Source organism: Piliocolobus tephrosceles, chromosome 19 (genome assembly GCF_002776525.5).
Source record: "Piliocolobus tephrosceles isolate RC106 chromosome 19, ASM277652v3, whole genome shotgun sequence".
In the NCBI taxonomy this organism is placed as follows: Eukaryota; Metazoa; Chordata; class Mammalia; order Primates; family Cercopithecidae; genus Piliocolobus; species Piliocolobus tephrosceles.
In genome coordinates this window covers 23,396,638-23,407,554 of record NC_045452.1, presented here as the reverse complement: position 1 = coordinate 23,407,554, position 10,917 = coordinate 23,396,638, and the positions used below count along the sequence as shown (strand labels likewise).

At 57.7% G+C, this 10,917-nt stretch overlaps 2 protein-coding genes across 2 annotated transcripts in view; one reads left to right on the top strand and one right to left on the bottom strand.

Moving 5' to 3' along the window:
• PMM1 (phosphomannomutase 1) overlaps positions 1–3,531 on the top strand; it is a 63,672-nt gene extending 60,141 nt beyond the window's left edge. The window contains exons 6-8 of the mRNA XM_031934579.1: positions 1,355–1,430; positions 2,330–2,445; positions 2,815–3,531. Coding sequence (XP_031790439.1) covers positions 1,355–1,430; positions 2,330–2,445; positions 2,815–2,937 — 315 coding nt within the window. The 3' untranslated portion in view covers positions 2,938–3,531. The remainder of the gene's footprint in view (positions 1–1,354; positions 1,431–2,329; positions 2,446–2,814) is intronic.
• Positions 3,532–3,748: 217 nt separating this feature from the next.
• CSDC2 (cold shock domain containing C2) overlaps positions 3,749–10,917 on the bottom strand; it is a 16,076-nt gene continuing 8,907 nt past the window's right edge. The window contains exons 2-4 of the mRNA XM_023221873.1: positions 8,300–8,598; positions 6,647–6,769; positions 3,749–5,700 (exon numbers count right to left, since the gene is read on the bottom strand). Coding sequence (XP_023077641.1) covers positions 5,538–5,700; positions 6,647–6,769; positions 8,300–8,475 — 462 coding nt within the window. The 5' untranslated portion in view covers positions 8,476–8,598 and the 3' untranslated portion in view covers positions 3,749–5,537. The remainder of the gene's footprint in view (positions 5,701–6,646; positions 6,770–8,299; positions 8,599–10,917) is intronic.

Here is a 10,917-nt window from a genome sequence, read left to right as displayed (position 1 = left end):
TTAGATGAGGACACTGAGGCCAGAGAGTGAGTAACCAGCTCGAGGTCACAGTGCCGGTCCCTGCTGAGGCTGGCCTTGCACGTGGGGCTGTCCAGTGACCAGCCTTGTTCTCCAGAGACGGGAGGTGCAGCCAGCCTCGGCCATGGGGAAACATTTCTTCACAGCTTGGGACACTCTCAGCGGTAGCCCTGGGCCTACAGTGTGGCTGCTGGTGGGGACTCTGGCCTCCCTGGGGCCCCACCTACCTGCTGGAAAGCCAGGCCAAGGCTGGCAGGGGGCTCACATCCCTTATCTCTGCTTTTCCATGAGAGGGAAGCAGGCAGGGGTCATTCATTACTTCTCCATCCTTTAGTTCAGGAAATAGGCTCAGAGAGGTCAGGTGACTTGCCCATGGTCACACAGCTGGGGAGTACAGTAGCCAAGCCTGGCTGCCTGCCTTCATATCTCAGTCTGGGAGGTGTCTGGCTTTATATCTGACGTCCTCCCTGGGCCACTTCTCCAGGCTCCATTCTGCTGACCACTGTCTGCCTTTCCACCCAAGTTCTACCCAGTTCTGACTACAGGGTCATACCAGCCACCCCACTCCTGTGCTCCAAAATCTTCAGCGCCTCTTGGTCCCCCAGGATGTGGTCAGACTTCCCAGCCTGGTCTCGAGACCATCTGTCAGCTGAATGTCCTGCTGGCTGGTTTAGGTGTTTAGCTGTCCCTCAGGCTGGGTATAGCCACTCCCCTTTGTGGCCCTCTGAGATGGAGATCCTGGGGGGCTGGCTGGGGAATGTCCCCCTGCTCCATGTTTGCTGCTGCCAGAGTTCCTGCTCAGAGGGACGGAGCCAGCCTGGGCACTACTGAGTCCCCCAGCCCAGCCACGTCTTTGCACGGTGGGTGCTGTGCCATGCCTGGCATCCTGCTGCCCTCTCTGAATGCCCACAGCCAACTCCTCACAGCTCTCCTGCTCTCAGCTCCCACGCTCATTTCTGAGTATTTGCTTTGTTGAGCTGGGCACAGCTAACAGGATCGAGCCGTGCCCTGAGGTGGACACTGATGTGGGATCCAGACTGCCCCGTCTCCTCGCCCTTCCTCCTCGTATCTCTCCTCTGAGGACCCTTTCGGAAGACCCAGCCCACAGCACCATTGGCAGCCCCCTCCCTTCTGGATTTGGGCCCTGGCTCTGCCACCAAGGCTAGGTGACCTTGACCAAAGCACGACCCCTCTCTGAGCCTCAGTTTCCTCATCCGCACAGTTGGGGATCCTACCCATCTAGAAGACTCAGCACGCTCACGTGGACTGTGTGCCCAGCTGGGGCCTGGCACACAGCAGGTTCTCTGAGCTGCCATCCGCCCCCTCCCCTCTGCAGAAAGAGAAGATCCGGGAGAAGTTCGTGGAAGCCCTGAAAACAGAGTTTGCTGGCAAAGGGCTGAGGTTCTCCCGAGGTACGTCCACCCTGCAGAGGGCTTGGGAGGCCTGGTACAGGGCCCCTCCTCGAACCTTCCGCCCTTCCCAAGACCAGGCTGTGGCCCCTAGTAGCTTTAGGAGCCCCTCCCCCACTCAGGGCAGAGGGGGTGGCTGAGCCTGATGCAGAAAGGGGCTCAGTGTTTACTGGCCCCCAGTTTTCCCTCCCTCACACCTCAGTGGTAAATGCCCTATGCCCATCCAGTTTCTCAGGCCAAAAACCGGAGCCTCTCCCTTGAATGCTCTCCCCCGCCCCTTCCCAAGTCCAAACTCCTAGAAGTCCCAGGGCCCTGCGTCTGGAATCCCAGTGGTGCTCACACCTCCACTGCTAGCAGCTTATCCCAGCCTCCCACTGACCTGACGCAACCGGGCTCCTCTCTGCCACCTCACCCGTTCCCCAGTGGCCGGAGAGGCTGGAGCTGGAGTCATGGTGTGCCTCTGCCCAAAGCCCTCCCTAGGCTCTTCCTCCCTCTCCATGTGATGCCCAGGGCCTGCCCGTCCTCGCCCTGCCTCTGCCAGCCTCCTCCCTTGCTGGGACGCTCATCTTCTTCCCTGCCTTGGGCTGTACTTTGCTCTCTGTCTCAGGGGCTGTCCTTTGCTCTCTGTCTCAGGGGCTGTACTTTGTGCTCATTGCCACCTCCTCAGAGGTCTCCCCTGACCACCCTGGCTGGATGAGCTTCCCCCACCCACTTTGTAGTCTTGTTTGTTCTCCAACCTGTGTCATAACTTCCTTGAGGATCCTAAGTCTGTCCGGTGTCCTGTTCCTGCCCCGTGTCCCAATCTGCAAGGGTTGTTGAATGAGTGAATGAACAAGCAGCCCTTCTGTTAGCCTTGTCTGCCCCTCCCATCCGGGAATAACAGTCCCCACCCCTGCCCACAGGAGGCATGATCAGCTTTGACGTCTTCCCCGAGGGCTGGGACAAGCGCTACTGCCTGGATAGCCTGGACCAGGACAGCTTCGACACCATCCACTTCTTTGGGAACGAGACCAGCCCTGTGAGTGTGGTCCACCCCAGGTTTCCCCCAGCACAGTGGACAGCGAGAAGCCAGGTCTGGTGGCTTCTTCAACACAAATCACCCAGGTCAAGGCCAGAACACGGGGCAACACAACAGACCTCTTGGCGGGGGCTCCTGGAGAACAACCATTGCTCGCCAGCCCCGTTACACAGATCGGAAGGCTGGGGCCCCAGGAGGGCTGGGCACTTGTTCTACATCACACAGCAAGTCGGGGCAGGTCTGACAGGAGTGAGGAGGTGGGCTTCCTGCTGGTTCTGACGGGGGCAGGAGGAGGGGCAGGTCCGTAGCAGCCAACGTGGAGAGGGACTCCGCCTAAATATGCCTCCTCTGCCCATCCTCTGTGTGCAGGGTGGGAACGACTTTGAGATCTTTGCTGACCCCCGGACTGTTGGCCACAGCGTGGTGTCTCCTCAGGACACAGTGCAGCGATGCCGGGAGATTTTCTTCCCAGAGACAGCCCATGAGGCGTGACCGGGGCCACATCTGTGCGTCATGACTTCTGAAGAGTTTGGCCTAGGCCTAAAGAGAGGTCCTGGTGTTGGATAGATGCCAGGGCCCCTCCTCTGGCCCAGGACGCCTGCTGCAAGGCCCATGGACAACCGTCCCTAGCCAGTCAGCTCCTAGTGGCACTGGCTCCATCCTCCCAGAGCCCAGAGTGTTCCCCATGCTCCACCTGGTGGCCGAGGCCACAGCTGCTGCTTGTATTTCGGTACAGAACAGGTTTCTGCGCCAGGAGGAGGTGTGCACAAGTGTCGGTACGAGATCTAGCCTGCCCTGCCTGCCTGTCCTGGACGGTGGGGTGTGGTGGCACAGGTGCCTATTCCCTGAACGGTGGGGTACGGTGGCATAGGCGCCTATTCCCTGGACGGTGGGGTGTGGTGGCGCAGGTGCCTATTCCCTGGACGGTGGGGTATGGTGGCGTAGGTGCCTATTTCCTGGACGGTGGGGTGTGGTGGCGCAGGTGCCTATTTCCTGGACGGTGGGGTGTGGTGGCGCAGGCGCCTATTTTAGAGAACTTTGTCACAGTATTAAATTTCCCAGAACAAAGTAGGTATAAGTTGTGTCTGATGGGATAATTGGCCCTAGTCACATGCCGTCACAGCCACTACTTTGCCGATGAGTAAACAGCACAGAGAGGGCAGAGACTTGGCCCAGGTCACAAAGGAAGTCCCTGATCCAGTCGAGGAGGGGGCCATTGAAGCCCCAGAGAAGAGCTGGTTTGGTGTGTCCACCCCCAGCCCCTTCCTTGAGGACCCTGACACAGAGGCAGCTTTAGGCCACGGTGGGTCACAGTTGAGGGTTTATTGCCAGTGTTAGGAAGAATGGGGGGTCTGGGTGGCCAGGGGTCTTGGGAGGAATTCCAAATGGGCACTGCAAGGCCTGTGAGTGGGGAGGAGAGCTGCTGCCCCCCTGCCACCCAGGTGGCCCCAGGGTTGATGCCACCACATCCTGACTGATGGTGGTACCTTTAAAGGTGGCCTCCCTGTAGGAGGGGAGCCTTGGGGGCCCCCAGGAGTCATCCCTCACTAACAAGCCCTCTCTCAAGGGGGCCAGGGGCCTTTGTTCCTCATGGGACAGGCTGGGCCGTGCCCATTTTAGGGGAGCTGACCAGCATACCTCAGCAGCTCTGGGCTCCCAGATTTTATGTGATGGGCCCTGGGGCAGGGCTGGGATGCAGGCATCCCAGCTGATCTCTTCCCTGGGGTCTTGGGGCACCTACAAGGCCAGGGATCCTCCTAGACAGTCACTGATCCCCTCATCCTGGGTATTTGAGCCCCCAGTTTTACTCACAGACTGGGTCTCATAAGGGTCCCACCCCTGGTCGGCCCTCCCTTGAACCATGGCCCCACTTCTCCCCAGTCAGGCCATGTGCTCTCTAGAAGGGAGGGTGGTAGGCAGGGGATGCGCCCAGAGGTGGAGGCAGACAGGGCCCTCCTTCCTGGACTCCCAGGTCAGGCCACCCTCACCCCTGCATGGGAGTGAATGGCCATGACCCCAAGTGCACACACATCTTGGCCCCAAAAGGATTCCAGGTGACAGCAACAGTCACACATCTTCAGGGATGGACACGATAAAAGCAAGAGCCACACCTCAGCCGCTGGTCTGTCAGGGCTTTGGGAAGAGGATTTGACGTGGGAGCCGCAGGGCCAGTCTACCAGGCTGAGGGCCCTCCTTGTGGGTGCCCTGGCCCGGCCCTGCCTGATGGATGTGTGTCTGTCCATCGCGGCATCCTCAGCAGCTGTCAGCCAGGCGTGGCCCAGAGCATCAGTAGTGCTTGTGAGTCAGGGTAAAGGAGAGCTGCAGCCAAGCTGAAGAGATGGAGCCCCACCCTCAGCAAACCCCTGGGCTCGGCTCAGTACAGCCCAGGGGAAGGAGCCCAGAGCCACTGCCAGGCTGAGGAGGAGGGACTGGCCGGCGAAATGGGAGCCCCAAAACCCTTCCAACCTCAGGCCCCTCTTCCTGCCTCTCTAGTGCACTGAGAGCAGAGCAGGAAGGAAGGCTGGCCTCAGCAGTGAGGGGCCTGTGTGCCTCTGTATTTGTCCTCCTCCCCTGCCAGAGGCTGGGAGGCTCCCCAAAAGCACCCACCGGCCAGGCTTCTGAGGGAAGGGTCTAGGTGGTGGCGGGGGACCTCAGCCAAGGGAGGGAGATGTAAGTAGCACAGAGAACTGTGGACTGACATGGGACAGCTCAGGGGCGGAGGCCAGGGAGTGAGCCCAGCACAGGCTCTCGAGGCTCAGTCACCATGGGGATGGGTGGGTAGGAGGGCGAGCGGGTCCTGCGTGTGTGCAGCAGGGAGGGGAGGAGAAAGGCAGTGGACAGCGAAAAGCCGGGTCTGGTGGCCTCGCCCTCCACCCACTTCCTTTCCAGCTCCCACAGTAGTCACGGGTCATGGGGTGGGTGGAGGCACACGCTCACAGCCACAAGCACAGATGGACAGACAGACAGACGTGCACACTGAGGCCACCGAAGGACTGATCAGCCAGGGCAGTGGGGCATGGAGCTGGCTGCTGCCCATTCACCCTGTGTAGCTCCCCACCCACCCCGGCCAGCTGGCCTGTGAGCCACCCAGCCTAGGAGCCCACGACCTGGCCAGACCACGTCTCGTGGGGAGTGTGGGGGGCCAGCTGAGTGAGCACCACCTCCACGGCCTGGAACTTCTGGTTCTTGGGCGGGATAGGGCACATCTTGTAGGTCACCTCATCGCCCTCCACTGGCACGTACTCCCCCTCGATGCTGGCGGGCAGGAAGAGGGGTGTTAGCCCAGTGGCAGGCCCTATGCCCTGGAAAGTCCTGCGGCCTGGCCTCGGGGGCAGCCTGGCCCTAGGCCTCCCTGGGTCAGGAGGCCTGGCCAGGTCTTCCTTCTCAGAACCTCAGCTCTTGAATCTGTAAAATGGGACTCATGGCCAAGCACAGTGGCTCACGCCTGTAATCCCAATACTTTGGGAGCCTGAGGCGAGCGGATCACCTGAGTCAGGAGTTTGACACCAGCCTGGCCAACATGGCGAAACCCTGTCTTTACTAAAAATAAAAAAGTTAGCTGGGCGTGGTGGCTGACACCTGTAATTCCAGTTACTTGGGAGGCTGAGGGGGGAGAATCACTTGAACCCAGAAAGTGGAGGTTGCACTGAGCCGAGATTGTGCCACTGCACTCCAGCCTGGGCAGCAGAGCGAGACTCCGTCTCAAAAAATAAATAAATAAATAAAATGGGATTCATAAACTGTACCTCCCTTTCTGGGTCCCTTGAGGACTGAGATGTGAAATGGCACAGGGAGGTCCCTAAAGCTGAGAAGCTCAGTGACCTCCCCCACAGTCCTCCTGGCATTAGGAGTGGGTGGGGTCTAGGCATGACATCCATCTCTACCTCCTGGCCCATCCACCTGAAGGCCCTTTCCAGGCCAAGAGGCTCAGGAGCTGGCCTAGCCCTCTCAGACCACCATGATGCTGGAATGGGATCCAGGGCCCAGCTGCTGGCTCCCAGGCTTCTGGGGTCTGCATGCCCACTCCCCATCTGGCCACAGCCCTCCTCCCCCAACACACCCTCAGTCCCTACTCAGAGGACAGAAAAGGTGCCATGAATACAGACCTCAGCCAGGGAGGGGAGAGGCCTGGAGAGATATTTTTGAGGCACCGTTAGGGATACTAGGGCAGGGGCCAAGAACGGAGGTGGAGGGGACTCACTCAGACACATGTACGAAGATGTCCTCGGACCCGTTCTCGGGGGTGATGAAGCCATGGCCCTGTGAGCGTGAGAACTGCTTACAGACGCCCTTGAACACGGGGCCAGCTGAGGCCCGGGCTGTCCTGGAGATAGGGTAGTGGGATTGCAGCTGTGGCCTGAGGAACTCCTCCCCGGACTCCTACAGCTGTTCTGGGCCCTTTCTGCTGAGCCTGCCTCAGGGCTGCGAGAAACTTGCCCCAGGCCAGAAACCACATAGTCATCCCCATTCAATGATAATGAGGCCGGGCACAGTGGCTCACACCTGTCACCCCAGCACTTTGGGAGGCTGAGGCGGGGGAGATCACTTGGGCCTAGGAGTTTGAGACCAGCCTGGGCGACATAGGGAGACTCCCATCTCTACAAAAAAAAATTTTTTTTTTTTTTTTTTTTGAGACAGAGTCTCGCTCTGTCACCCAGGCTGGAGTGCAGGGGCACAATCTCAGCTCACTGCAACCTCCACCTCCCGGGTTCAAGTGATTCTCATGCCTCAGCCTCCTGAGTAGCCAGGATTACAGGCACCCACCACCACGCCCAGCTAAGTTTTGGCATTTTGAGTAGAGACGGGGTTTTGCAGTGTTTGGCCATGTTGGCCAGAGTGCCTTGATCTCCTGGCCTCAACTGATCCACCCGCCTCAACCTCCAAAAATGCTGGGATTACAGGCATGAGCCACCATGTCTAGCCCAAAATATTTTTTAAAAAATTAGCTGGGGGTGGTGACATGCGCCAGTAGTCCCAGCTACTCAGGAGGCTGAGGTGGGAGGATCGCTTAAGCCCAGGAAGTTGAGGCTGCAGTGAGTCATGACTGCACCACTGTACTCCAGCCTGGGTGACAGAGCAAGACCCTGTCCTTCCCAAAAGATCCTTTGGCCTCCCCCATATGGACCCTTATTACTCCCCCATGCCACCTCATTGGTGACCTACCCCAAAGGCCCAGGGCTACTCTTTGTCCCCCCTGCCCACCCCTCTCCAAAGGTTAACTCTGTGTCTTGGGTTTTGCCCACGCTGTGCCATCTGCCCAGAATCGCCAGCTCCCTTCTTCACCTGATACATCTTCCAGACCCAACCAGGACATCATCTCCTCTGGTACCCCGTGCTGGGTCCTCACTCTCAACCCTGCTGGGTGGTAATGGATGGCGAACAAGTTCCCCCTAGATTGTAAGCAGCTTATGGGCTGGGGCTTTGTCTTACCCCTGGATCCCCCTGGTCCGGAGCTCAGTAAATCTTTGTGGGATGGATGGATGGATGGATGGATGGATGGATGGATGGATGGACAGGTGGGTGGGTGGATGGATGGATGGATGGATGGATGGATGGATGGATGGATGGATAGGTGGGTGGATGGATGGATGGGTGGATGGATGGATGGGTGGATGGATGGATGGATGAATGGATGGACGGACAGATGGACAGGCAGGTGGATGGGTGGATGGACGGACAGGTGGGTGGATAGATGGATGAACAAATGGAGGGGACAAACATCTATCCAGTTACTGGAAGGTCCACACACAGTTCCCCTATCCCAGGTGAGGACAACAGGAGTTGGAAAAGGATGAGGATGGTCAGCCTGTGTCCTGGCAAGGGTCAAGGGCCTGGGCAAGGGGCAGGTACTCACGCCGAATAGGTCCTGGTCCGCTTGGTGGGCAGAGGGCTGGGTAGGTCCCGAGGTGGAACACCACCCCGCTCCCAGACCCTGCTGCCCTCCCTGTGGAAAGGGAAGGTGGGCCAGACTGGGGACTTGGGGGAGTGGAGCGGGGGCACAACTGGGGGTGACGTGGACTCCGAAGTCATGGTGGGGCCGGCGGGAGAGTCTGGTGGGCTCTGGGGCCCAGGGGCCGATGAGGGGTTTGGGCGTCCTTGCGGGCAGGGCCCGGCCTGGCCCTGCTCTGCGGCCTCACCAGCCACGGGCTCCGTCTGGAAGAGGAAGAAAGAGGCACAGGTGAGCCCAGTCCAGGGGAGCAGCTCCTGGACCCTGGCCACAGTCAGGAGGGCTAGTCCCACCTGCTATCCTGACGGTGTGACTTCAAGTCACAAACGACCCCGTCATGGCTCAGAGTCCTCACCAGAAAACAAAACTAGGGGTCTTATGACCCCTAAGTCCTTCCAGTTTGCAGTTCAATTTTCTAACTCCAGGAGCCTGGGAGGTGGCTGGATAGGGTGGCCAGTGATGGTCTGGAATATGGTTTGGCATAAGGGTCAGTTGTTTCAGAGTCACACACGGGTACAAATCTTAGCTTTGTCACCTACAACTTGATGACCTTAAGCAAGCCAAGCCACACATCAGCTCCAACATGGCAGGTGGGAGTATGGGCTCCACACCAAGGCCTGGGTTTGAATCCTGTATCCTCCACCTTCTGGCTACATGGCCTAGGCCCTGGTCAACTTTTTTTTTTTTTTTTTTTTGTAGACAGAGTCTCACTCTTGTTGCTCAGGCTGGAGTGCAATGGCACAATCTCGGCTCACTGCAGTCTCCGCCTCCTGGGTATAAGCGATTCTCCTGCCTCAGCCTGCTGAATAGCTGGGACTACAGGTGCCCGCCACGCCTGGCTAATTTTTTGTAGTTTTAGTAGAGATGGGGTTTCACCTTGTTGGCCAGACACGTCTCGAACTCCTGACCTCAGGTGATCCGCTCCCTGTGGCCTCCCAAAGTGCTGAGATTACAGGCATGGGCCAAGTTGTCCGGCCCATCAGTCAACACTCTTAACTTCTGACTATTTTCTGTTCTGTAAAATGGGGCTAGCATTGATCCTTTTTTTTTTTTTTTTTTTTTTTCTGAGACATGGTCTCATCCGGACTGGGGAACACTGACATGATCATACTCACTGCAGCCTCCATCTCTTGGGCTCAAGTGATCCTCCCACCTCAGCCTCCCAAGTAGCTGGAACTTACAAGCATGCACCCTCATGCCCAGCTAATTTTTTTTTTTGAGACAGAGTCTCACTCTGTCACCCAGGCTGGAGTGCAGTGGTGTGATCTCGGCTCACTGCAACTTCCGCCTCCCAGGTTCAAATGATTCTCCTGCCTCAGCCTCCCAATTAGCTGGGATTACAGGCACCTGCCACAACACCCAACTAATTTTCATATTTTTAGTAGAGACGGGGTTTCACCATGTTGGCCAGGCTGATCTTGAACTCCTGACTTCCGTTGATCTACCTGCCTCACCCTCCCAAGATTACAGGCCTGTGGCCTCCATTTTATACCCCCTCACCCCAGAGCTTGGAGTTTCCAGGGAAAGAAAATCACCCACAAGGTTCCTGTAAGTTTCCTTAGGAGTCCAGAGCTCAGAAAGCCTGAACACACTGCATGGCAGGCCTGGATGAGTCCAGGAGTCCACTGGAGCAGGTCTTTTGACCTCTGTTCAAGATAATACAGCAAGAGGAATTTTTCTAAGCCAAGATGCTGAGCTGGCTCTGCCATGCCTGGGGGTGGAGGTGGAGTAGTATCCTCCCTCCTCCCAAAACCCTCCCCCTCCGGTCAGGAAGGTGGTAGAGCCCCGGGCTTGGCTCGCCTCAGACCCTCAACCCTGAAAAGGCTGATGTGGGGCTTTTCTGTCTGAGCTCACTCCAGGAGGCAGGGCAAACCAGGTTTGGCCTTTTCACCCATTATCCTCACTTTGGGGAGAAGAAAACGGAAGCTTCAAGAAACAACCACACAAACAGCTGGGTGTGGAGGCGCACACCTGTAATCTCAGCACTTTGCGAGGCCAAGGTGGGCAGATCACTTGAGGTCAGGAGTTCGAGACCAGCCTGGCCAACATGGTGAAACTCCACCTTTCCTAAAAATACAAAAATTAATTGGGTGTGGTGGCGCATGCCTGTAGTTCCAGCTACTCGGAAGGCTGAGGCATGAGAATCACACCATTGCACTCCAGGCTGGGTGACTGAGTGAGACTCTGTCTCCAAAAAAAAAAGCAACCACACAGTTGGACATAAGTGTTCATGAATGGTCACACCAGTGCTCATTCACAACAACCAACAAGTGAAAACAGCCCAAGCCCATCAGCAGATGAATGGATAATAAAGTATGGTTGGCCGGGCACGGTGGCTCACACCTGTAATCCCAGCACTTTGGGAGGCTGAGGCTGGTGGATCACGAGGTCAGGAGATCGAGACCATCCTGGCTAACATGGTGAAACCCTTTCTCTACTAAAAATACAAAAAATTAGCCCGGCCGGGTGCGGTGGCTCAAGCCTGTCATCCCAGCACTTTGGGAGGCCGAGACGGGCGGATCACG